The sequence below is a fragment of the Zonotrichia albicollis genome, chromosome 20 (assembly GCF_047830755.1).
Source record: "Zonotrichia albicollis isolate bZonAlb1 chromosome 20, bZonAlb1.hap1, whole genome shotgun sequence".
NCBI lineage: Eukaryota > Metazoa > Chordata > Aves > Passeriformes > Passerellidae > Zonotrichia > Zonotrichia albicollis.
The window spans coordinates 11,855,119-11,882,259 of record NC_133838.1 but is presented as its reverse complement, the minus strand read 5'-3'; the positions used below and the strand labels follow the sequence as shown (position 1 = coordinate 11,882,259).

The following is a 27,141-nucleotide window of genomic DNA, read 5'->3' as shown; positions in this document are numbered from 1 at the left end:
TTATGTTAAATTTGAGTGTTTGGAGCAATTTGAGGGTTTCTTTGAAAACTCCTCAATAAAAACCCCAAAACTCAATTTCTTATGTGTGCAATTTAAGGGTTCCCTAGAAAATTTCTCAGTAAGAATCCCAAACTCAACATTTTTAATTTGTGTTAAATTTGGGGGTTCCCTTGAAAACTCCTGAATAAGAACCCCAAACTCACATTTTAAATTTGTGTTAAATGTGTGATTTGTGCAATTTGAGGGTTTCCTTGAAAACTCCTGAATAAGAACCCCAAACTCCCATTTTTGTGTGAAATTTGAGGGTTTCCATGAAAACTCCTGAATAAGAACCCCAAACTCACATTTTAAATTTGTGTTAAATTTGTGATTTGTGCAATTTGAGTGTTTCCTTGAAAACTCCTGAATAAAATCCCCAAACTCCCATTTTTGTGTGAAATTTGAGAGTTTCCATGAAAACTCCTGAATAAACCCCAAACTCCTGGGCAGCAGGAGGGGACACCAAGCGTAAATGAGAGGTGAATAAATAAAAAACCCCAGACCTGCAGCTTTTATTGGGCAGCTTTCCAGTGTCTCGTGTACAGAACATTGCACAGCTCCACCTTCCCTCTCCAGGGCAGCACCACCAAGGACAGAACAAACTGCAGAGTTTGGAACCAAAACTGAGTTTGGAGCCTGGATCTGACCAAGCACGAGCTCTGGTACAGAAGCTGGATGACAGTGAAAGGGACAAAAAAAAATATTTTAAACCATCAAGTTTCCTCTTGAAATGTCTTTTCCCAAGGCACTGTGGACAAGACTTCTCCATGACTAAAAGAAACACCAATGGGGATAGAAATATTTCACACAACAACCACCATCACATCATCAGCTATTCTTTATTCCTTCCCTTCAACAACGCCCCTGGAATTTGTTTGGTCCTTTGAGGGGGGGAAAATCAAATTATCTTCTGCAACATCCACGTGTTTGTATTGAACACATCAATAAATCAAAGCTTTGTTGGGTTGTTTAACCCTTTCACTGGCAAACTGAGGGGTTTTCCTCACAAATTAAATCCAATTTGATAATTAAATAAAAAACTGAGGAGAAAGGGTTCAAAACCAAGCAAAGCCCTGTGGTTTTTTGTTTTTTTGTTTTTTTTTCAAGAGGAAACCATGCAAGAGTACATAAAAAGGCAAAATTGGCTACTTGAAAACCAAGAATCGTTTTTTAATGCGTTGGCCAAGGAAAACAAATCGCAAAGTTCTGTGAGGTTCCCTAAAAATTTACAAGAAAAACCGATGGGTTTTTAGCCAATGCTCTTTTCTCCTGCTGGAAATGACAACAAACACAGTCCCACACGAAACAATTTCAATCTTGACTGCAAGAGACCCCCGGGGGCACAGAGAACCTTGGCATCCCCTCACTTCTTCAGGGGCTGGTACACGGAGGCGTTGGGGTCGAGTCCAGAGGGGCTGGGCTCCACGAATTTGGAGGAATAATGTGGGGACACGGGGCTCAGAGTGCTGGTGGCCGCAGTGTAGGTGATGCTGGGCATCACTGCCATCACCTCGGCAATCTTCTGCTTCAGCTCCTTGATCTCCTGATCCTTCTGCAGGATCTGCCCTGCGGACGGCAAAAGGCAGCGCTCAGAGCGGCGCAGGGCTGGGAGCACCGACCGGCGCCTCTGAGCTGCCCTTCCCCAGGCTGACACCCCTGAAATCATCCCTGTGCAGCCCAGAGCTGCCCTTCCCCAGCCCTGAAAGCCCTGAAACCACCAACCAGCCCTGAAATCACCACCTGTGCAGCTCACAGCTTCCATTCCCTGCCTGACACTCCTCAATTCATCACCCAGCAGCTCAGAGCCTGAGAGCCCTGAAACCAGCACCCAGCAGCCCAGAGCTTCCCTTCCCTTCCTTACAACTCTGAAATCATCACCCAGCAGCTCAGATCATGCCCTGAAATCATCCCTGTGCAGCCCAGAGCTGCCCTTCCCCGGCCTGAGAGCCCTGAAACCACCAACCAGCAGCCCAGAGCTTCCATTCCCCAGTCCTGAAACCAGCACCTGTGCAGCTCAGAGCTTCCATTCCCTTCCTTGCAACTCTGAAATCATCACCCAGCAGCTCAGAGCCTGAGAGCCCTGAAACCACCACCTGTGCAGCTCAGAGCTTCCCTTCCCCAGCCTGAGAGCCCTGAAACCACCAACCAGCAGCTCAGAGCTTCCCTTCCCCAGTCTAACACTCCTGAAATCAGCACCCAGCAGCTCAGAGCTTCCCTTCCCCAGCCTGAGAGCCCTGAAATCAGCACCCAGCAGCTCAGAGCTTCCCTTCCCCAGCCTGAGAGCCCTGAAATCAGCACCCAGCAGCTCAGAGCTTCCATTCCCTCCTGAAATCAGCACCTGTGCAGCTCAGAGCTTCCGTTCCCCAGCCCTGAAATCATCACCCAGCAGCTCAGAGCCTGACACTCCTGAAACCAGCACCCAGGAACTCAGAGCCTGCCCTGAAACCAGCACCCAGCAGCTCAGAGCTTCCCTTCCCTTCCTTACAACTCTGAAATCAGCACCCAGGAGCTCAGATCATGTCCTGAAATCATCACCCAGCAGCCCAGAGCTTCCCTTCCCTGCCTGACAGACACTCCTGAAACCACCCCTGTGCAGCTCCTGGTCTGTGCTCAGAGCTGGGTTTGATTATCTCCAATTATCACAAAACAAATCTCAACCCTCCCCCATGACAATTTGCATTACTTGCATTCACAGCTGCACCACCCTCAAAGACTAATTCTATTTAATCTCATTTTTCTGCCTTTTTCCATTGCCCTTCTCCAAACTCCTCACAAAAGTCAAATATCTGGTCATAAAAGTTGTTAATTTTCCAAACTCTCCCATTCCCATCATTTCTCTCTGAGCTTTCACACCCCCACCACAGCAATTCCTGCAACCTGCTGATGCAAAAACCCATTGCTGAAACAAAACAAAACAATTTCTCCCTCTAATTAAATATTCCCGCAGTCAAACAACCTTCTGGAGGGAAATGAAATGCAAAGTTATTGAATTGCTCCATGGTTTGCACAGCTGCACAAAGCCTGGGCTGGGTTTGATGTCGGTTTTCTGCTCCCTCTGGTGGCAGTGCCCACACTCCCCTCACCTGTTCAGGGTTAAAACAGGTTGGGTTCTCCTCAAATTTAAGTTTTATTTGCTTGAGGAGTAATAAAATATTATTAATAGGATGGCAGGAGAGCAGCTTAACAAGCTTAATTTCATTTATCTCTTTTAATGAGAGAGTTTTTTCAGAGCTTTAAAAGATCTCCAGCTCCTTGTCATGGTTTATAAACTGCAGAAAATAATCATGAATTAATTGAAACACCAATTTTAATGTTCATTATCATGATGGGCTGGGAAGGTGAGCTCAGATGGTTCCGGCTCCACATCCCCAAAGCTGCAAATGCCAAATTCCCTCTGAGAATCCCCCAGCACTGTGTGTTATGGAAGCCCCCAGGTACCTTGGGCAATCTCCAGCTGCCTTTTGGCATCTCCCAGGGCAGAGAAAAGGTCCAGCTTGATCCTGGTCTCTGCACTCAGGCTGTTCTCCAGGTGCTGGGTCTTGTCCTGCATGGCCGACAGCGCCGACATCAGCACCTCGGTGTCCTTCTCGTTCTCCTTGTACTTCCTCAGCTCCTGCAGGGGAAAATGGGCTCAGAACACCAGGAATGCCAGCCTGGGGGCACAAATGTTAACCTAGGGGGGCAAAAATGCCAGCCTGGGGGCAAAAAATGCCAGCCTAGGGGGCAAGAAAGTGCCAACATCAGCACCTCGGTGTCCTTCTTGTTCTCCTTGTACATCCTCAGCTCCTGCAGGGGAAAATGGGGTCAGAATGGAGCAATGCCAGCCTGGGGGCATAAATGTTAACCTAGGGGGCACAAATGGCATCCTAGGGGGCACAAATGGCATCCTAGAGGGGCAAAAAATCCTGTCCTGGGGGCAAAATTGCTGAAATCTGCACCTCTGTGTCCTTCTCGTTCTCCTTGTACATCCTCAGCTCCTGCAGGGGAAAATGGGGTCAGAATGGGGCAATGCCAGTCTAGGGGCACAAATGTTAACCTAGGGGGCAAAAATGCCATCCTGGGGGCAAAAAATGCCAGCCTGGGGACAAAAAAGTGCCAACATCAGCACCTTAGTGTCCTTCTCGTTCTCCTTGTACTTCCTCAGCTCCTGCAGGGGAAAACTAGGGTCAGAATGGGGCAATGCCAGCCTGGGGGCACAAATGGCATCCTAAGGGGGCAGAAATATCATCCTGGGGGCAGAAATGTTATCCAAGGGGGCACAAATATAATTCTGAGTGCAAAAAAGCACCAACATCAGCACCTCGGTGTCCTTCTCGTTCTCCTTGTACTTCCTCAGCTCCTGCAGGGACACAGGGATGGGCATGCCAGGAATGCCAGCCTGGGGCACAAATGTTATCCTAGGGGGCAAAAAAACCCACCCTGAGGGGCAAAACATGTCAGCCTAGGAGCAAAAAAAATGTCATCCTGGCAAACTGTGGCTGGGGGGGGAAATAATACAAATATATTCTATACCTTCAAATGGAGGGACAAGAGTGCAAAGGGGAGAATATTAATGCCTGCAACAAAAAGCTTCTCTAACAGTCATGGAATTAAAAAGCTTAATTAGAGCTGGGTTTAATTATCTGGAAGCCATGCTCAAACACTCCAGGGATAAGCCACACTTGTTGTCAAGGGTCTGGTAAATCCAGGGACAAGGAGGCTGCACCTGTGACTGGGAAACAAGTCCACAGCAGCACCAGGTGGGCTTTGAAGAGGCATTAAAAATCCATTTTCATGCAGATTGTCAGTCTGAGCACATCTTTAGGACAGGAATGAGGGCACACATTTGAGCTCTGTAGCTGTAACAAACCCAGCTCTGTTTGCTGCACACCTGCCACAAAGTATTTCCAATATTCAGGCACTTTAACACAAAAACAACGGCCTGGCCAGTGCTCCAGACTGCCCTGAATCAGCAACCTTCAGTGAAATTCATTAGTTATTACCATGAGAGTGGCACAGGCTCCTTGCATGAGGAGAAAAATGCTCCTGAGGGGATTCTACCCTCAGCCTACACAGACCAGGGGGTTTGGGGGGAATAAATCCCCATTGAACCAAGAGAATGGTGTGGAAGGAGCCTCTGGGCCTGCGGGAACCATGGAATGGTCTGGAAGGAATCTGCTAGAACCATGGAATGGTGTGGATGGAATCTGCTGGAACCATGGAATGGTGTGGATGGAATCTGCTGGAACCATGGAAACACACACATGGAATGGTGTGGATGGAATCTGCTGGAACCATGGAATGGTGTGGATGGAGCCTGCTGAAACCATGGAATGGTGTGGATGGAGCCTGCTGAAACCATGGAATGGTGTGGATGGAGCCTGCTGAAACCATGGAATGGTCTGGAAGGAATCTGCGGGAACCATGGAATGGTCTGGAAGGAGCCTCTGGTCCCTCCTGGATCAATGCAAAGGTCTGGAAGGAGCCTCCTGGAACCATGGAAGGATCTGGAAGCAGCCTCAGGTCCCTCCTGTCCCCATCCAGGGCAGGATCTGCACTCCCTGGGCACTGCTGTGCTGCAGATGCAGGGATGTGGCAGGGCTGGGAGCTCTCCCTGGGCGCTGCCCTGAGCCCCTGGGGCTGGGCATTACCTGCACTTTGATTTCCAGCTCTCTGATCTGGTCCTCCTTCAGCTTGATGTCGATGCTGAGCTTCTTGCACTCGGTCTCTAGCTCTCGGATGCGGCTCCGCAGGGTCTCGGTGCACTCCCCCCTGCAGGGACACAGCACAGCTCAGCAGCTGGGAGAGAACAGCAGCCCTCAGAGACAACAGCCAGCCCTCAGAGACAACAGCCGGCCCTCAGAGGCAACAGCCAGCCCTCAGAGGCAACAGCCGGCCCTCAGAGGCAACAGCCGGCCCTCAGAGGCAACAGCCGGCCCTCAGAGGCAACAGCCGGCCCTCAGAGGCAACAGCCGGCCCTCAGAGGCAACAGCCGGCCCTCAGAGGCAACAGCCGGCCCTCAGAGACAGCAGCCGGCCCTCAGAGACAGCAGCCGGCCCTCAGAGACAACAGCCGGCCCTCAGAGACAGCAGCCGGCCCTCAGAGACAACAGCCGGCCCTCAGAGGCAGCAGCCGGCCCTCAGAGGCAGCAGCCGGCCCTCAGAGGCAGCAGCCGGCCCTCAGAGGCAGCAGCCGGCCCTCAGAGACAACAGCGGCCCTCAGAGACAACAGCCGGCCCTCAGAGGCAGCAGCCGGCCCTCAGAGGCAGCAGCCGGCCCTCAGAGACAGCAGGCGGCCCTCAGAGACAGCAGCCGGCCCCTCAGAGACAGCAGCCGGCCCCTCAGAGACAGCAGCCGGCCTGCCCCTCCTCAGCTGCATCCAACACCAACAATTAAAATAAAATAAAAAGGCTTGAAAAGAAGGAGCCAACTTTGGTCTGCTCAGTGAAGTGATTCCCTCACAGCAATGCAGTGACTGAAAGTATTCCCAAATAAGGCAATGTGGGCAGGGCTAAACCCAAATAAGGCAATGTGGGCAGGGCTAAACCCAAAAAAGGCAATGTGGGCAGGGCTAAACCCAAAAAAAGGCAATGTGGGCAGGGCTAAACCAAAAAAAGGCAATGTAGGCAGGGCTAAACCCAAAAAAGGCAATGTGGGAGGTGCTAAACCCAAATAAGGCAATGTGGGCAGGGCTAAACCCAAAAAAGGCAATGTGGGCAGGGCTAAACCCAAAAAAGGCAATGTGGGAGGTGCTAAACCCAAAAAAGGCAATGTGGGAGGTGCTAAACCAAATAAGGCAATGTGGGAGGTGCTAAACCCAAATAAGGCAATGTGGGCGGTGCTAAAGTCAAATAAGGCAATGTGGGCAGTGCTAAACTCAAATAAGGCAATGTGGGCGGTGCTAAAGCCAAATAAGGCAATGTGGGAGGTGCTAAACCCAAATAAGGCAATGTGGGCAGGGCTAAACCCAAATAAGGCAATGTGGGCAGGGCTAAACCCAAATAAGGCAATGTGGGAGGTGCTAAACCCAAAAAAGGCAATGTGGGAGGTGCTAAACCCAAAAAAGGCAATGTGGGCAGGGCTAAACCCAAAAAAGGCAATGTGGGCAGGGCTAAACCCAAAAAAGGCAATGTGGGAGGTGCTAAACCCAAATAAGGGAATGTGGGCAGGGCTAAAGCCAAATAAGGCAATGTGGGCAGGGCTAAAGTCAAATAAGGCAATGTGGGAGGTGCTAAAGCCAAATAAGGCAATGTGGGAGGTGCTAAACCCAAATAAGGCAATGTGGGAGGTGCTAAACCCAAATAAGGGAATGTGGGAGGTGCTAAAGTCAAATAAGGCAATGTGGGCAGGGCTAAAGCCAAATAAGGGAATTTTGGGGGATGCTAAACCCAAATAAGGGAATTTTGGGGGATGCTAAACCCAAACAAGGGAATATTCAATGTTCCAATTGATAAGGGATTCATTCCTTTCTGGGGAGAGCAGAAAATCAAGAATAATTCCTTTTAGACATTTGGAGCCCTGCAGGTTAAAGTGCCCCCAGCCTGTGCTGCTGTGGGACTGCAGAACCCCACAAGGAGCACTGCCCCAGCAGGAAAATTCCAGAATTATGGCAAATGTCACTGCACAAATCCCTGATTCCCAGTTCCCAAGTGAAGGGAGATGTTCCTTTGAGCAAGACACAACACTGCAGGAAGAGCAGGTAATTTAGAGCACGCTCATCCTGTACATGTGTAAATGTCATGTAGGCACTGAGGCTCAGCTGCAGGGGAGACATCTCCCAGTCCTGCCTTGTTTTAACACAAATGAGCCTCTCAATGCAAATAAAGCTGTTTTTTTTTTTTTAAATAAAAGACTTTTTAAAGTAAAAGATCAAACACAGGCTCCTCTTTCCCACCCAAAGGCTCCCAAGGGCAGAGCACCTGGTAGCAGCAGCAAAGGCCACAGCTCGTGCTGCAGTTGCTTCTTCCAACTTCTTCCTCTTCTTTTCTTCCATTAATTGTTTTTCTACAAAGGTTCGTGCCTCCTGCTCTGCCTTTAGCTTCTTCTCCAGCTGGCTGATCATTTGTTTGTCTTTTTGTTTCATCTGTACAGCATTGTGCAATCTGCAGGGGGACAGGAGTGATCTTAAAATCTGTCTCTCATTTTAGGATTATTTAACACAAAAATCAAACTGTTATTCCTGCTCCCATATCCCTGAGAACCCCTAAATTTCCAGATTATAATTCATAATACTAAACTGTTATTCCTACTCCCATATCCCTGCTTGAGAACCCCATAATTTCCAGATTATTGTAATCTGGAAATTCCTAATAACAAACTCTTATTCCTACTCCCATATCCTTGAGAACCCCTTAATTTCCAGATTACAACAATTCCTAATACCGAACCGTCATTCCTACTCCCATATCCTTGAGATTTCCAGATTACAATAATTCCTAATAACAAACTCATTCCTGCTCCCATATCTCTGCATGAGAACCCCATAATTTCCAGATTACAGTAATTCCTAATAACAAACTATTATTCCTACTCCAGTATTCTTGAGAACACCTTCATTTCCAGATTACAATTCCTAATAACAAACTGTCATTCCTACTCCCATATCCTTGAGAACCCCATAATTTCCAGATTACAGTAATTCCTAATAACAAACTATTATTCCTACTCCAGTATTCTTGAGAACACCTTCATGTCCAGATTACAATAATTCCTAATAACAAACTCATTCCTGCTCCCATATCTCTGCATGAGAACCCCATAACTTCCAGATTACAATTCCTAATAACAAACTGTCATTCCTACGCCCATATCCCCGAGAACCCCTTAATGTCCAGATTACAATAATAGCTAATAACAAACTGTTATTCCTAATAACAAACTGTCACTCCTATTCCCATATCCTTCAGAACCCCTTAATGTCCAGATTACAACTCCTAACAACAAACTGTCATTCCTGCTCCCATATCCTTGAGAACCCCATAATTTCCAGACTACCATAACTCCTAATAATTTCCAGATTGCAATTCCCAATAACAAACCGTCACTCCCACTCCCCCATCGCTGCCTGAGCACCCCAAACGTTCCCAGCTCAGCAGGGAGGGTGTTTCCATGCCCCCACTCCCCCCTGGCAGTGCCCACGTACTTGTTCTGCAGCAGCTCGTTCTCCTGGCGCAGCTGGCCGGTCTCTGCGCGCGCGCCGCGCTCGGCGGAGCTCAGCGAGCTCACCTGGCTGCGCAGCTCCTGCTCCACCTGCCTGCTGGCCTGCAGGTCGGCCTTCAGCTTCTTGATGTCCTGCTCCAACCTGGGGGCACAAGGACAGCGCCGCTGGGTGGGCATGGGGGAACCAGGAGCCCCACAAAGGCAGCACGGTGTGCCTGACTGCTGTGACACCGCTCACAGGGGGCTCAGGATCTGACCCCCTGTTTCAGAAGGCTTGATTTATTATTTTATGATATATATTATATTAAAACTACACTAAAAGAATAGAAGATTTAATCAAAAAGCTGGCTGAGAATAAAAAAAAGAAAGAATCTATTGAAGTTCACCATATATTGAAGTTGGAGGGGAGACGACCCACCTTGCGTTGGTCAGCATCGACTCCCCTCTATTGATCAATCAGTCACCTTTTATAACAGTGTTAATTCACTTCATGCATATTGCAAAATCTGAGCTCACAATAGGTCAGAGATAACATACCAACTCCACCTTATGTTTCCAATACCAAGATTTGGGTTCTCAAAATTATTCTTGCTTTCCCAAAACAGCCAAAGATAGAACATCCACTTGCTATGAGAAAGCTGCCTGAGAACTCTGATGTGCAAGGCTCTCAAGGCCTTCAAGTTTGCCACTTTTACCTGTAGTTAAAAATAACCTGAGAACCTCTGCTGTTCACAGCAACAGGCTGTGAGAATCTGCTCCTCACAGCTGCCTTCTAGGCCATCCCTGAAAAAATCTCCAACAAGAATCGTAACAAAAGCTTGTGGCTCGGACTCTCTATCCAAGCCAGCTCACTTTGATTGGCCAATTATTAGAAATAACTAATATAAGCCAATCAAAGATCCACCTGTTGCATTCCACATTGTTTACATTTTGTTCTTGAGGCCTCTCAGCTTCTCAAAAGGAAAAAACCTAAAGAAAAGATTTTTCATAAAAGACTCCATGTTCTCAAGGCTCATTTATTAGTTTATTATACTGTATTATTTATTACTTTATTTGGGATAAATAAAGTAATTTTATTTATATTTTATTTGGGATAATATTTGGATTTATTACTTGATTTGGAACCCAGGGAATTCCTCTGGCTGCCCTGGAGGGCTTGAGACCCTGTCAGGGAGCTCAGAGACCAAGACCCCTGGGCCTTTGATTCAGCCCTTAGAAAAAACCAATTACCAACCTTTATATGAAGTATTACAAGCCATGAAAGTTTAAGTAGAATGACTGTGAATTTATCACAGGATGAAAAATTGATTTTTGGGGTTTTTAGAATGGGGGTTCAGGGGGCAAGATAGAGAAATCTGGGCATGTCCAGCCTTTCTCCTTCTTCTTCTGGGCCTCCCCATTTTTCTGGGTGATGGTGGCACTTTTAGATTGGTTTAGAGTAGAAGCTCACTGTCTAACACAGGTGATATTGGGAAGTTATTGTAAATATTGTACACGTCTTGTCCTGACAGAGCCACACACACACAGAGATTTCATTCTGTCCACAAATGCTGAGTTGGATTTGCCAGCCAGAGCTGTGAATTGTCACCTCAACATGTTGGTGCTTTCTTGCAGCACATGATGTGCATGCCGAGCAAGAGGATGTGTTAAGTCACCCCCAGCTCAGGAGTCAGTAAATTCAGTTTTAATTGCTCTTGAACAGAGACCATCTGCTCTACACTTGAGATTGTAGCTTTGGAAAGTTCCTGAAGATTCATGTAATCTTTTTAATTAAAATATTGTTAAATAAAACACATTTTGGAGGAGAGGCACTCAGCTCACTTTCATTTCTTCCCCACAAATGAGGTTATTGATTCCTAGACTAAAAACACATCTCAGGTGAATAATCAACCCTTTTAAACTCTGTTACACACTCACTGAAAGCAATACACCCCAGCCATTCTCACACAAACCTCCCCTGCTCTGCCAGCTATTGACTGGGGAGTTTTTAAGTGTCCATAAAGATGAAGGTGCTTTTATTTCCTAGGCTTCCATTTGAATTGGTGGCAGTGGGACATTGAGATGAGGGGAGCACTGACCAAAGCCAACCAGAGCTGCCCTCAGTGCCACTGAGCAGTGCAGATGAATGGCTGCAGCCTTCTGATTTCTTAATGAAACATTTTTGGGCTTAGGGCAGGGAAATCTCAGCCTAAAAGGCACTGAGAGATGAGCAGGGAGAACATCCTGTGCTATTGAGTGCAGGGGGGAAATGTGGGATCCTCAAGGGTGAGGAAATGCAGAGAGGTGGGTCTGGAACAGCAAAAACACCCAGAGAGATGAGAGGGGGAATGAGGAGCCAGGGGAGCAGGGCTGGGCTGGGAGCCCTCAGCCCCCTCCTGCCCCAGCTGCCTCCCCACAAGATTAATCCTTCAGTGCTCTATCAATGCTCAAAAGCACCCTCAGACAGAAAAAAAAAATCAACTTATAGGCAAAGAGTAACAGCACAAAGCAAATACCCACCTCAAGGGGAAGTGCACGAATCACTTGGTGCTCTGAGGGAAAGAACTTGCAAACCTGAGCAAATATTCCAACCTCAGCCCCAAAATGGGAACAGCAGCAGCTGGTTTTAGGGGAGTGGTGCTACCCTGTGCAGTGTTAAATGATGCAAAGGGCAATTGTTGGGTAAATCAAGCTGTTTATATAAAAATTATCATTTTAGAATTCCCATGGGGCTTGAGATGCTCTCCAAAAGCCCCAGCTCTCCTGGCACCAGCAGCTCCTGCAGTGAAGCTGCTGCTTTGAGGGGCCCCTGCTGGGACTGACAGGATCTCCCTGCAGCTCCTGGGAGCAGTGTGCACCCCAAAAAAGCCAGGAACCCCCAAAAAAGCCAGGAATCCCCCCAAAAAAAGCCAGGAACCCCCCCAAAAAAGCCAGGAACCCCCCCCAAAAAAGCCAGGAACCCCCCCCAAAAAAGCCAGGACCCTCCTGTCCCTGCTGCCATTCCCAGGGCTGGAAATGTTCTGTTCCTGAGCTCCCTGCTGCCTTGGGAAGGGGCTGCAGGAGGGATTGGCTCCCACACTCCTCATCTCCATCCCCAATCCTGATTTTCTGTTCTGTGCCTGCCTTCCTGGGGCAGGGAAGCTTGGCCATCACCCCCCTGCAGCTGCCACAGGAAACCTTCTGCTGCTTTAACGCAGCCAGGGGGTGAGCAGGAGGCACCAGCCCCTCTCTGCCCACCAGTGATGTCACCAAATTTTACAGTATTAGCACCAAATGGCCACAAATTCACATAAAAAACCTCCCAGTCTGTCCCTGCAGGTAACACCATTTTAGGAGAAGTGAAATAATAAGCTGTGGCAGAGCAGCTTTTGCTCCACCAAGAATTTTCCCAGTCCAAGTGCCAGAAGATGTCCTCGTTATCTGTGGGAATAATTAGTACATGAGACAGCTTGTTCATCACCTCGTGTGCCAAAGGCAGGACCTCTGTGGATACAGGCAGGCCTGCCAAGCTGCACTGCCAGGTTTTTGTGTGCTTTCAGAGCAGGGATTTTTAAGGGTGCTGAAAGGCAGAGGCAGGTCATGGGTTTTGCAGTGTAATGTGCAACAAACAACAACAAAAAAATAATTCTGCAGCAATTACAGCTTGGACTTGTTCCATATATTGAGGCTGTGAATGTGTTCCAGCTCAGAAATCAGGGAAATGGGAGAAGAGATGGGTTTGCTCTGCACCTCCTGACAAACAGCAGAGTGCAAAGGGACCCAGGCTGATCCCAAATGGATCCCTGCAGTGGCCCCAGGGAGCTGGGAAAGAGGAACTCAATCACAGATTCAGTGATGAAGGGATTGAGAAGCTCCCAGAACCCTCAGGAGATGTCTCAGAAATGCCCAGAGGTTCCTGGGACCCCTCAGCTCCAGCAAGGATGGAACAATCCCCAGGGATGGGCATCAGGGAGCTCCTCTCCATAAAACTCGGGGTCTGATATTGCACCAGACACAGCAAAAGGAAAAGCTTAGCTTCAAAGAGGAGCATGTATGAAATACATACATAAACCTTAACTTTAGGACACTTCCACACAGACCACACCAAACATTTCAGAGTTAACAACCCTTTAAAGCTCCTGGTCTGCAAAACCTCCTGATCCTGACTGTCTCCAGCCCTGCTAATCCCAAGCCCCAGCAGCAGAAGGAATATTTCACATTTGCAGAAGGAATATTTCACATTTGCAGAAGGAATATTTCACATTTGCAAAAGGAATATTTCACATTTGCAAAAGGAATATTTCACATTTGCAAAAGGAATATTTCACATTTGCAAAAGGAATATTTCACATTTGCAGAAGGAATATTTCACATTTGCAGAGGGAATATTTCACATTTGCTCCTGGTTACTCAGCCCAGGGCCATCCTCTGTGGACACAAAAGGAAAGCAGCTTGGGTCTGCCACCCTGCTGGACACCCAGTTCAGAAAAGCAGCTTTATTTGGAAGCTGGGCAGATCTGAGCTGAGTCTGAACAAATCAGGACTTCACTGAGCCCTTTCCAGCTCCAGCAGACTGAAAGTTTAATAACAGGAATGAGTAACACTCCTGCAAGTGGAAAAACTGATGAACAAATGCCTGGAACTCCAGGGAGGGGATAATGGACAAGGTTAAAATAAATGAATTTTTAAATTTAAGTGCATCCATCCCATCCAATTTGTCAGGTGAGTTTATGCTCCCACTGGTGTGGGAGCTGCACAGCCAGGCTGAGCAGAAGCCATGGATGCCATGGATGCCATGGATGGCTGCAGCAGGAGCTGGGTCTGGGCTGTTTGCACAGGGACAGCAGGGACAGGAACAGCTCCAGGCTCCTGTGGCACCACTGCACAGCCACACATCCCAAATCCACTCCTCTGAAGGAGCTCATACTTCAGGAATTCCCTCTCAGGGCAGAGTAAGTCCCTTTCAGAGTCCAGCTGTGCTCTGTGTCCTTCCAGCAGCTGCAATTCCCTCAGGACAGGATCTGTTTTGCTGCAGACTCATTTCTGTGATCCAAAACTCACCTTGGGGAATTGGTGAGCACCTGCTCTGAGCTGCACACAAGGATTTCAGCAGGAAACTCCTGAACACAGCAGCTTTAACCCTGTCCCAGCACAATCCCCAGGCTGGCAGCTCATTCCAGGTGTTTAACTGGACTAATCCTGTCACAGATCCCACTGGCTGGCTGCTTTCTGAACCCCACACAGATCCTATACACACATTAGTCATCAATTAGTCCAGTGGTTAATTGGCAGGATCCTGTCCCACATCTCACTGACTGGCTGCTTTCTGACCCTCACACAGATTCTCCACAGACATTAGTTATCAATTAGTCCAGGTTTAATTGGATCCTGTCACACATCACACTGACTGGATCCTTTCTAACCCTCACACAGCTCCTCCATAGAAATTAGTTATCAATTAGTCCAAGTGTTTAATTGGACTAATCCTATCACAGATCTCACTAACTGGTTACTTTCTAAACCCCACACAGGTCCTATGCACACATTAGTCATCAATTAGTCCAGTGGTTAATTGGCAGGATCTTGTCACACATCTCACTGACTGGATCCTTTCTGACCCTCACACAGCTCCTTCATAGACATTAATTATCAATTAATCCAGGTGTTTAATTGGACTAATCCTGTCACACATCTCACTGACTGGCTGCTTTCTGACCCTCACACAGATTCTACACAGACATTAGTTATCAATTAGTCCAGTGTTTAATTGGCAGGATCCTGTCACACATCTCACTAACTGGTTACTTTCTGAACCCCACATAGGTCCTCCACAGACATTAGCTATCAATTAGTCCAGGTGTTTAATTGGCAGGGGTATGTCAATCAGAGTAGAGTGATTATCAGAAGCAAAAATAATATTTCCAATGAAGTAACTGTGTTCCCACAGCACAAATCCTCTGAGATAAAAGCCCAATTACCAAAGGTACCTGCAGGGAAAACAAGCCTGAGCTGCCCATTAAGCTGGCCACCACTGGTGGAAGAAGGAAAAAGAGCCATGAGCAGGTGGGAAATGCTGGAGAAGGGCACAACTGTGGGACAGGTTTTGTTCCAGACGTGTCTCCAAGCACAGCCACAGCCCCTTCCTCACTGCTGCTTCTCCTGGCAGCACCTCAGATCCCACAGCTCCCTCTGAACCTGCAGGAGCAGGGCAAAGCTGGGATTCTCCATCCTGCCAGGTCCCAGGGCTGAGGGCAGAGCTGAGCTCAGCTCCACAGCAGCCCTGGCTCTCTGCACTCACTTGGAGTTGGAGATTAAAGCAAAAGCCAAACACTCCAAAGGAAAAACAAAACCAAACCACCTGTTCAGGCAGCAGGAAAGGCCAGTGAGCTCCCTGAGAGGCAGGGCAGGAGCTGGCAGGGACACATGAGCTGATTTCCTCAGGTTTTCCTCCTGCCCTCCACCAGGGTATTCCTGGTGCCTCACACCAGAGCTGTGAGCCAGGGGAGCAGCAGATCCTGAGCCAGACATGGAGCAACCTGCTCCAGAACGCAAACAGAGCCCAGAACACAGCTGCACACATCTCTGGATATCCTGTCCCACCACTGCACCATTCCACATCATCACAAACGACATTTTCCTGATCAACAGCAAACAAAACCCCCGAGTCCTGATGGAGCAAGGGAGGATGAGACAAGGCTCAGGCCCAACTTACCTTACCAGTGCATCTGGTTTGCTTAGCTGGTTATTAGGAATACAGTTTTCCATTAAGTCCTTATGTGTGCTCGGGCTCTTGCTGGCACATTTCTGTTTTTTCTCATTTTTGGAGGATGAGGAGGGGATGCTCCCGTTGGTTGCACTGTGGCTGCGGGGTGAGGAGTTCACAACCCCGCTGACATTTTTGTAATTTTTGGACGAGGCAGTGCATGAGTCCTCTTTCAAGAGGTTTTCTGTACTTCCTACAAGATCATTATTTAATCTTTTACTATTGATATGGTTTTCCATATATTCAATTTCTTGTATTTTAGAGTCTACAGGTTGCAAAATGTTGTTGTTTATTCCAAGGTTGTGTTTCTTTGCATCCTTGTCCTTTTCTTTCCCTTTTTCTCGATATTCCAGCTCTGGCAACGTTGCAGAGATTTTTTTGTTGGCTGGAATGCCTCCATTGTGCTGCAGGAGTATTGAGGAATCCATATCAGATAATCCTTTGGCTGCTGCAACACCAAAGTGAAAAAAAAAACCAACTTAGTTCATTAAATCCATCAATATCGTGCCACAGAAAGAAAAAATCATTATGGACACATCCCTCATTCCTGCAGGAAACAATCAGGATTGGAGGCTCTCTAGAAAAGAGAATCCAAATCACCAATTTTAAGGCTTTTTGCCTCATTCAGGCAGGAAAGAGGATTTAAGAATAAACACCAGAGCTTCCCACAACACTGACTGATGCAGTGCTAATGAGGAACTGAGCAGAGGGGCCAGAATTCCCTTTTCCTGTCACATCAACCCCTCCTAAGTGATTCCATTTCTGCCCCTCTGGGCTCACCACCCTCCCACCCAACAGAGCTTGTCACAGACAAATTTTATGAGAAATCCTTTTGCCAGGATCTTTTCTCCTGAGAAGCTGAGCAGCTTCAGCTTCTTCAATGTTTTGCTGCTTTGGAATGTGATCTGGAGAACTGTTTACCCAGCACATGAAATTGTTTTTACTCGGTGACCAATGACAGCCACCTGTGTCGAGGCTGTCAGCAGTCACAAGATTTTATTATCATTCCTTTCTTCTAATCTTTTAGTAGAGTGTCAATATATCATTTTGTTTTAATATATATCATAAAATCATAAATCAGCTTTCTGAAAGATGGAGCCAAGATTCTCATCTCTCCCCTCCATCCTGGGACCCTCAAACGCCCCCACAGCTCCTCCCCTGCACGTCTGGGGTTTGTTTTCCCTCGGAGCAGCACAGAACAGAGCACACAAGAAGGGATAACTTGCCTTCCTCTGCCTCCCTCTCTTGCCTTTGCAGCATCTGCTGCTCTGGGGGCAGAGCCTGCTGCAGGAGCTGCATGTAGAACTCATTCTCCTTCTGCACCTCCTTCTGCTTCCTCAGCCGCATCTTGTAGCTGACGTAACTTTTAAAGCCAAAGCCCAAAGTCACAACAGGGTAGCCAATGCTGAGGAGGAAAAAAAGAACAATATTCATCAAATATATACATAATTCATCTACACATATTCATATATATATGAATATGCTCCACAGAAACTGATTTCTAAAGTGGTTTTTGCTGTTTCAAAAAATGCTTGGAATATCCACGCTGCAAATTCCTCCCAGCACAGAAAGGTGGCACTGGGTCCTTGTTTACACACATTTCTCATGGAATATTTCATGGCAGAATTGGGAGGGGAAAACTGAACAGCCAAGCCCTGAACCCAAATAAAAAGGCCTGATTATTCATTTTCCTGGTGAAATAAAGGTTAATAAAAAAAGGCCTGATTATTAATTTTCCTGGTGAAATACAGGTTAATAAAAAAGGCCTGATTATTCATTTTCCTGGTGAAATAAAGGTTAATAAAAAAGGCCTGATTATTCATTTTCCTGGTGAAATAAAGGTTAATATGGAAAGGACAGAGAAGCACTCACCAGTGTGCTGCAAATGGACGACAAAGGTCCACGTGGAAGTTTTTTAAATCTTTAAATCTAATGGCTGCTTCAATATAAACAAAAAGTATCCACAGTGATACTGTTGGTAAGCACACACCTCTTTCTGTGGAGAGAAGGGAAACAGAGGCACTCAGGCACACAGGACAGGCAGCAAAGATTTGAAAGTTATTTTTACAACATTTCAGGACTCTGAGGAAACAAACCTTAAAGATTTTCACAAAAAAAAAGCAAGTTCCCATCACACCCCTGGCATCAGGGCTGACACAAAATTTTCCACAAACCTCAAATCCCAACAATCTGGGGAGTGAAAAGTTACCCCTAAAAAAAATTTATATTAAATTTGATTCCTAAAATTTGATTCCCAGCTCCATTTCCTCATCCAAACCCAGGGATTTGTGAGAACAAACTCAGGGAGAAAAGGGCAGCAGAGGGGGATAAAAATTCTCCATGGAATCCCAAAGTGTCAGGGCAGCCTCTGGCACCACCAGCTCAGCAACTGGATCCAGCTTTGCTAACACAGAATTCAACTCTGATCACTGCAATAACTGATATTTGAACATTATTAACTAAATTATCAGCACACCAACTGAGTGTGGAAGAACAGAACACTGTCACAAACTTGTCCTGTGTGCTCTGGAATTGTTCAATCACTGCAGTAGAGTTTTAAAGTCAGGAATTTAATTTCCTTTTAACTGCTCTGGAATTCCTGTTTATTCCCCTCCAGTTCCTGCTTACTGGAGACGCAAAGCAAAAAAACAAACCAAAATTTTTAACTCTAAAAAAACTGCATTAAGTGAGGCAACAGCAGAGGGGATTTGCTCCTAAAAGATGTGAGATACACATGGAGCCCTGGAAATTGTCAATAAAGGAAGAATTGGAAATACAGAAATTATAAATGAGTCAGGAAGCTGTAAATAAAGAATAATGCCCACCTGTGTGCCACACATACTGTACCCACACATAGGTGCTGGCAGCAAAGAACAGCCACTGGATTGGGATGAAGAGCAGACAGATGATGTTGGAGGTGAATGCTACACACACAAAAAATACTGAGAAGGCCTGAAGGAAAGGAGGGAGGGGGACAAAGAAGAGAGTTTGGTTATTCCAACCCAAATACAGTTTTTTATATATATTAAAATACATATAATAAATTTTACATAAAATATCTAATAGCTATAATTTTATAACTCACCAATATTTCTAATATTACATGTTTAATTTTAATATAAAAATTATATATTTTTTATATACAAATGAGTATTGCTAAATAAAAATATATATTTATATTTATATAAAATAAATATCTAAATCTATATAAATATATAAATAGCAATATTTTATATGGCTATGTATATTTTTAATATAACCATATATATATATAACCCTGGATATAGATAGATAGCATATGTGTATATATATACACATATATATTTTTTTTTTAAGTTTATATAGAGGGTTTTCTTTAAAATAATGCAGAAAGTCTTGCCTGTTTACACATATATAATGTTATATATAATTCTGATTCATTCAAACCCAGCTCAGGAATTTAAACAATATTTCTCCATGGTGAAATTTGGATAAATCTTTATTTCATTTTCACTGGCCATGGATCAAGTATCCATCAGAGAGAAGCCCTGGTGCTGTGAGGGGGCTCTCAGTGCCATTGCCATTGAGGAAAATGGAATATTGCTGGGATATTCCTGGGGAGGCTCAGTGCCATTGCCATTGAGGAAAATGGAATATTCCTGGAATATTGCTGGGGTATTGCTGGGGAGGCTCTGAGCCACTGTCCCTGTGGAAAATGGAATATTCCTGGAATATTGCTGGGGTATTCCTGGGGAAGCTCTGTGCCACCGTCCCTGTGGGAAATGGAATATTCTGTGCCACTGTCCCTGTGGAAAATGGAATAGTCTGTGCCACTGTCCCTGTGGGAAATGGAATATTCTGTGCCACCGTCCCTGTGGAAAATGGAATAGTCTGTGCCACTGTCCCTGTGGGAAATGGAATATTCTGTGCCACTGTCCCTGTGGAAAATGGAATAGTCTGTGCCACTGTCCCTGTGGAAAATGGAATAGTCTGTGCCACTGTCCCTGAGGAAAATGGAATATTCTGTGCCACCGTCCCTGTGGGAAATGGAATATTCTGTGCCACTCACCAAGCCCTGGTAGCGGAAGGAATCGTAAACGCTCCTGATGAAGAGCCAGAAGGGCCACAGGTACTCAAACCTGAACTCCAGCACAAAATCTGCCAGCAGCACCAGGGCCCACACCACCAGGAACTTCAGGTACAGGAAGGTGCTGGGGGAAAGAAAAAAGGAAATTTCAGATCAGGATTTCCAACACACAAACTGACTTTCTTCTTTTTTTTTTTTAATTAAAATATTCAGAATTAAAACTAAGGACAATATAGAAGAAAATACCAGCCAAAATAATTTTATAAAACAAGTTTAGGTTTGTTTTTTTTGGTTTCTTTTATTACCCCATTGCAGCAGGCCTGGTGTAATGAAGCTCACACTGAAGTGCATTTGTTTTCCCCAATACCCAGCATGTCCCTCTGCATTCTCCCACAGGAAACCTCTCCCAGCTGGAATATTCCTTTCCCAGTGCCCTCCTGCCCCTGGAGCTCAGGAATTTCGTGTTCCCCTCCTCAGCAGGCTGCAGATGTTCCCTCATTTAACACACACTGCAACACCAATAAACTGAGATGCATTTTAAGCCTACAGCAATTTAAGGATTGTTTGGATACTGAGTTATCAGTGGTAGATTGGAAAACATTTCTATGAAGGCAAATGGATCCCTTAAAAACAAACAAACCAACCCCAGAAAAATGGAAGCACGTGAGGCCTGAGACCAGCCTAACTTCTATTTTTAATTATTTCTGAGCCACATTCCCATGTTCTGAGTCCTGCATTTTGAACCACTGATGATCCTTCTTGGCAACAGGGCTTAAAAACACTCTGAGCTCATACCCAAGCAACACTTGAGGCATCAGCCCAATCCATTCCTCCAAAAAAGCAGCAAAACCCCTTTTTCCCCAAAGCCACCACCCCAGATGGGTCACTCCAGCTCCCCAATACCTTGCTGCACTCTATTAGGTTACAAAAAAAAAAAAAAAAAAAAAGGGGGGTTAAAAATATTTGTTTCTCATTTAAATCAAATGTAAATTGTCCTTTTAGCGACTTGTTTTCCCTCCTGTGCCACCCTGGCAGCACAAGCAGCAGAACTTTGCCCTGGAATGTTCAGTGGGAGGTGCCAAGGCTGGCACCAGTGCCAGGCAGGGTCCAGTTTCTGCCCTGCTCGGGGCTTTTTTGGGAACTTGCTCAGAGCTTTGGGGAAGAAACCAAGCCCCAAATTCCCAGGGAAAGAGCTGGGTGCCAGCAGACATTGGAAATGAGTGAACTTGTGCAGTTCTCACCCAATCCAGGAACACTCCTGGATTTCTTGGGAGCCAGGGGTGGATGGCAGGGGCCTGAGAGAGCCCTTATCAACTGAACTGGCTGGGAAAAAACACAGCAAAAAGCTCCAGGAAACACTCCAGGGGAATGGAAACAAAATTAATGGCACACACTTGCAAAGTGAAGGAAGTGCTTTCAGTGTTTTCAGTTCCGAGGGACCCAGCTCCAGTCACAAATTTCTTTAGAGAAGAATGAAACTAAAATCTCAGTGGGAGGACTGCAAAAAGCCTCCAAGCCAACAAAATATCCCACACCAAAAGCCCTTAAATGGTCACACTGTGCTGGTGCTTCCTCAGGCTGCCCTCCCCTGTTTATTTACAGCTCAGATCCTCAGCAGAAATCCGTAAGAAGCAGCTGCACTCAGGGAATATTTGACACTAAAGGTGACATTTGGGCCCAGATCTGAGGAATTCCATAAAGCCACCACAGCCAGGAATTCCCTGCTCGGTTTGGTTGTGTTGTGGAGCATTTCCCTGGGTTGCTCTCGTGGTTATTGTTGATTTTCCTGCCACTGCAAGGCAGGAGGGGACCCCATTTTCCCCAGCACACGAGGGCTGTCAGGACTAATGCTGCTCAGCCCTCAAGTGCCACTCCAAGGGAAAGCATTTGCTGAGCAGCAGTTCTGTAGCACAGCCATTAAAGTGATTTCTGATATTAAATTCATATCAATCCAAGGGCCCCGCTGACACTTAGCACCTTCTAAAGTGCAATTGGAACAATGCAACGCTTGTAAGGAGCTTTTGCCAACGCTATTAAAGAGCCTATTCCTCATTGTCCGAAGGCTCCAAAGGCACTCGGAATTGCAGGAGTTCAGGGAAATCTCAAAGCCCAATCCTGGGGCTGGCCCCAAATCTCAGATCCTGCTGGCCCTGAGGTGCTGCACAGCCAGGCCTGTGCTCAGGCTGAAACACATCCCCAGGAATTCAACCCCTGGAAAACCTGTTTATTGCACAGCCTCAAATGTATTCCACGAGGCCAACTGGAATTCTGAGGTGGATCCCAATACAGGGAAGATTCTTGCAGATAAACACCTAAAATCTGGGTTATCCAATTTCCTGATACATGTCAAAAACCTGCCCTGGGTGCCCTGGCAGAGGTTTAGGGCTTTCCCCATGGAACAGCACATGGCATTAACCTGGAGGGTGAGGAAGGAAGGATGGACAGATCCACGCCAGGAGCAGGGCACAGGGCAGGGAGGAGCAGGGATTGCAGAGCTGCAATTTCTCTGAAAGGTCAATTGATGGCTAATGTACACTGAACAGAAAGATTTATTCATAACCCTGCGGTGCCTCTGCTCCCCATTTGAATTTGCAAATAAATAATTTTCCTCCTTATTCCTCCTCCCCCTGCAAGTGCCAGATGCCATTTCCTTCCCCCCCTCCCCTTTTTTTTTTTTTTCCTCTCTTGTTCTTTGTTCTCCTTTTACTGCCCTGCAGGAGCAGATCCTCTGCCAGCTCTAAGGTACAAACACAGCCAAAATCCCTAGGAAAAGGCCCAATTCTGCACCCCAAACCCAAACTGGGGGTGGATTAAGCCTTAATTCCTTCCCACTGCTATCAGCAAGGCCCAAAGGCTGGAAAGGCAATCCTGGCATGTTCCACTGGCAGCCTGACTCATCCAAGACAATGGAGTGGGGTGGGAGGCAGCCCCAGCCTGGCAGCGAGCCAGGGGCACAGGTGAGCCTAAAAAAGGTGAATTTGAGCATTTGGGTGAAATCACCCAATAATCAACAGCCTCCCAGCTCAGGGTTCGCCAGCAGCCACAACACAGGCATGCTGAGGGGAGATTAGTAAATATTAAAGCTTTATCTAATAAACACACAAACATATCTAAGATTGTTATCAGTGGGCAGAAGGAGGGAAACACGGCGAGTCTGAAAGGCAGCAAACATCACTGCTGGCACTGACCACGAGAAACACCCGCCAGCCACAGGTCTGAAAAGGAAAATAAATGTGAGGAAACTCAGGAAAGCTCCCTGAGCCCTGATTCGGGGCACAGAGGGCACCCAGCCCTGAGCTGGGCAAAAGAAAGGGAAATAAATCCCTGCAGGGGCACACAGTCAGCACCCAGCACTGTGGGGCTGGCACAGCAGGCACTGCCAGCTCTGAACCCCAAAAATCCCAAATGCAGCCACAGCAGGCACTGCCAGCTCTGAATCCCAAAAATCCAAAATGCAGCCACAGCAGGCACTGCCAGCTCTGAACCCCAAAATCCCAAATGCAGCCACAGCAGGCACTGCCAGCTCTGAACCCCAAAATCCCAAAATAGATCCACAGCAGGCACTGCCAGCTCTGAACCCCAAAAATCCCAAATGCAGCCACAGCAGGCACTGCCAGCTCTGAACCCCAAAATCCCAAAGTGCAGCCACAGCAGGCACTGCCAGCTCTGAACACCAAAAACCCCAAAATGCAGCCACAGCAGGCACTGCCAGCTCTGGGGATTCAGCTGAAAACCCCAAAATCCCAAATGCAGCCACAGCAGGCACTGCCAGCTATGGAAACTCAACAGAAAACCCCAAAATCCCAAAATGCAGCCACAGCAGGCACTGCCAGCTCTGAACCCCAAAAATCCCAAAATGCAGCCACAGCAGGCACTGCCAGCTCTGGAACTCAGCTGAGAACCCCAAAAATCCCAAAATGGATCCACAGCAGGCACTGCCAGCTCTGAACCCCAAAAACCCCAAAATGCAGCCACAGCAGGCACTGCCAGCTCTGGGGATTCAGCTGAAAACAAATAAACTTTAATTGCTTAACTGATGACAAGCTGCAATGAATACTTTAATTAACAATTAGGGGTTTAATGCATGCACACTGCCAAAGGTAGGAGATGTTAAATCACTTGAGCATTTTTAAACTGTTGCCATTGTTTTACACAGGACAAGGCAAAATTTGGATATATAAAGTGTGGAAATAAGAGACCCTCCTATTCCCACCATGACTGTGGTGGGTTTGGAGATCTGCTGAAAGCAGTTATTTTTAATTATAATAAAGTTCTTTCCACAGATCCTGCAATACTTCTAAAGAGGATAAGTCACTGCAAAAATCAGCATTCACAGATCATCCACACCTTTCAGTGCAGCTCAGGAATTTATATTGCTAACCCTGTTCCGTTTTTCTATCACTTCTTATAATCTGCTTCAGTTTTACACGTGCAATGAACTCTGCCACCAGAGCTTCCCTGCAGCACAATTCCTTCCTTACCTGCTCCAAAACTCCTCATTTTCCCAGCTCTCACTCCCAGTGACAGCTCTGCCTTGCTCACACGCCAGGCTGGACAGGAGGCTTAATTTAAGATCAGGCTTAATTTAAAAACCAAACAAAACAAAGAGTTAAGCATCCCAATGGTGCTGTTTGCTCAGCCTGGCTGCTCTGCCCATAAAGCCAGGATGCTTCCTCCTGATAACTGCATTTACTGGGGCTGTGTAAGCTGATGGGGACAATTAAGATAAGCTGAATAAATAAGTGCAGTAATTACAAGAATTTAGACAACTGTAGTTCTGTGAGAAGTTACCTGTATTTGACCAGTGAATTATGGAGGCAGAAAAAATATTTAAAAAAAAAAGAGAAAGATCCCAGATCCAGGTAGAAAAACCTCCCTCTGCTTAGATTGCAAAGGGAAAAGCCTTCCCACTATTTCTCCTTTTCTGTGTGACAACACTCTGAGCACACTGGTTGTTTCTGTTTAGCAAAATGTCACGTGAAACAAAGGCTAAAAATCCCATTCCTGAAGCAAAGCATCCCAGGAGGAGCGAAGGCAGAGGTGCCTCAGCTGCTCAGAGACTCCAGCAGCTCTCCCTGCTGCACACTCAGCTCCTGGAGCTCCGCTCAGCTTTCCCTCATTTCCCACCCTTCTCTCACCCCGCCTTCCCTGCCAGCCACCTCAAAAGCAAAGCATTTGGGATTACTTTTGAAATCCAGCTATAAGCAATTCCTTTTATATTTGAATTATTCTTCACCTTGAATAATAATTTCCACACAAGGGATGATTTTCTTTACCGTTCCAGGCAGGGCTTTCCCAAAACCTGAAAGTCTGAAGCAAGAAGCTCTCTACTCTCAGAGATTCACTACAAGTGGGATAAGCAGCACACTGGGACAGTTTTATTCCTGTCACAGCTCCCCAGCAGCTGCTTCCCTCATGCAAAGTTAACATCTGAATTGTATGAGCTCGCTCAGGTTTCCAGGCGCTGCATTCATCAACCCCACTGAACTAGAAACAGAAATGGGACAGCAGCACATTTACTACAGCTCTCACCAGCTCCCGAGCCTCTCCTGACCCAAACTCCTGCTGACTGAGAAATGCACAATTACTGCACGCCACAGAAACATAAAAACCTGCCACACTCGGGAGAGCACAGCTCTGAGCTGCTCCTTACACGGGCTGGGTGCTGGGACACCAACCTGGGAGCACCTGGAAAACTCCAGTTTAGAATTGGAGAATCACATCCCTGGGACACCAACCAGCCCTGGCAGCACCCGGAAAACACAACACATCCCTGGGACACAAACCTGTGAGCCCCTGGGAAACACAACACATCCCACGTGCATCTCCCTTCAGAGCTGCTGGGCTCCTCGCTGCCAGGGTCAGGGCTGAGCCGGGCACCGGCTGTGTCTCCCCGGTACACACCGGGCTCTGCCCACACCGGGCCGTCCGTCCCTGCTCCGGCAATTCCCAGCTCTCACGGCTTCCCCCCCCGCAGCTCCACCAGCCCGGCAAGAACAACTCTGTGAGACCCCGAGCGAGCAGCCGGGCTGGGTGCGAGCCTGAGCCTGGGAATGCCCGGCCGGGAAAGCCTCCCCGGGCAGACCCAGCTGAGGCGGCAGCGGCAGCTCGGAGCTCCGGCAGTGCTCAGCTGGGAGACCCGGCCGGGAAACCCTGCCCAGGCAAGGCTCGGAGCTCCGGCACCACCGGGGGTGACCCAGGGCGAAGGCCCCAGCGCTGGGCGCGCACCCCGGGGCCGGCTCCGGCCGCTCCCTCCCGGCAGCCCCGGCAGCACCTTGGCCAGCAGCAGCCCCGGCCCCGCGGAACCCCGGGGGCGCGGAGGGCCCGGGGCGGGGCAGCGCCTGAGGGGCGCCGGGGCGCCATGACGGTGACAGGGCCGGGGGGCCCGGGGCCGCGACCCGCCCGCTCCCGGCGCCGCGGCGGCCGCTCGGTACCTGCCGTAGATGCCCTCGGTGATGCGGTTCCGCTTGAGCGGCCGCCGCAGTTTGCTGCAGTCCGCGCTCCGCCGCTTCATCCCGCCGGCCCGGCCCGGCCCGGCCCGCCCCGCTCACGGCAGCACCATCCGCCCCCGCGGGGGGTTCCCGAGCGCGGGGCTTTTTTTGGGGGTTTATTTTTCTTTTTTTCCCTTTTTTTCCTTTTTTTTTTCCCCGGGAAACAAAGAAATAAAAATAATTCCTGGTCCGTCCCTCCCCGCCGTGTCCCCCCGCGCAGCCGCCGCGCAGCGCCCCGCCTCCCCGGCGATCGCCAATCAAACGGTTGATCCCACCTGAGTGACAGCATGTCTGGCCAATCGGCAGCGGGCAAACGCAGACAGACGGTAAAACAGACCAATCGCAGTGTCAGAAAGTTGAGCCCGCCTCGTGCAGTCGCGTGGCACGCCCACCACTGTGAATGACGGCCCTGCAACCCAATCAGAGAGGATTATTTGTGATTGATGGCCTGGCAACCAATCAGAATACAGATTTTGGTCTCCTCCTGCCTACTGTGCTGCTGGCTAGTTCCCGCCCCCTGCGGTGACCGACAGCAAAATTGCCCAATGGAGGAGAAACAGAGAAATAAAAGGACAGCTCAGCCATCCACTCGGAAACGGAAGAAGGAGGGCTCTATTTCCTCTGTCACCGTAGCACCAAGGTGCCACCTCTCCCGCTTGATTGACAGCCTTGCTGGCAAATGGGCAG

The 27,141-nt window shown here is 47.7% G+C and overlaps 1 protein-coding gene across 2 annotated transcripts; it reads right to left on the bottom strand.

Annotated features, from left to right (window-relative positions):
* Positions 1–523: 523 nt before the first annotated feature.
* MACO1 (macoilin 1) lies at positions 524–26,685 on the bottom strand. 2 transcript variants are annotated; one of them, XM_074555494.1, is made up of 11 exons: positions 26,398–26,683; positions 19,946–20,087; positions 18,723–18,849; positions 17,770–17,893; positions 17,124–17,302; positions 15,847–16,345; positions 9,160–9,318; positions 7,937–8,119; positions 5,670–5,790; positions 3,478–3,652; positions 524–1,605 (listed from the first exon to the last, which is right to left on the bottom strand). In XM_074555494.1, the coding sequence occupies exons 1-11, from the start codon at positions 26,475–26,477 to the stop codon at positions 1,403–1,405; spliced, it is 1,992 nt and encodes a 663-aa protein (XP_074411595.1). In that variant the 5' UTR covers positions 26,478–26,683; the 3' UTR covers positions 524–1,402. The 2 variants fall into 2 exon arrangements, with proteins under 2 accessions (XP_074411595.1, XP_074411596.1); XM_074555495.1 differs by lacking the exons at positions 524–1,605; positions 3,478–3,652 and adding an exon at positions 4,232–4,378 and having other exon boundaries at positions 26,398–26,685.
* Positions 26,686–27,141: the final 456 nt, after the last annotated feature.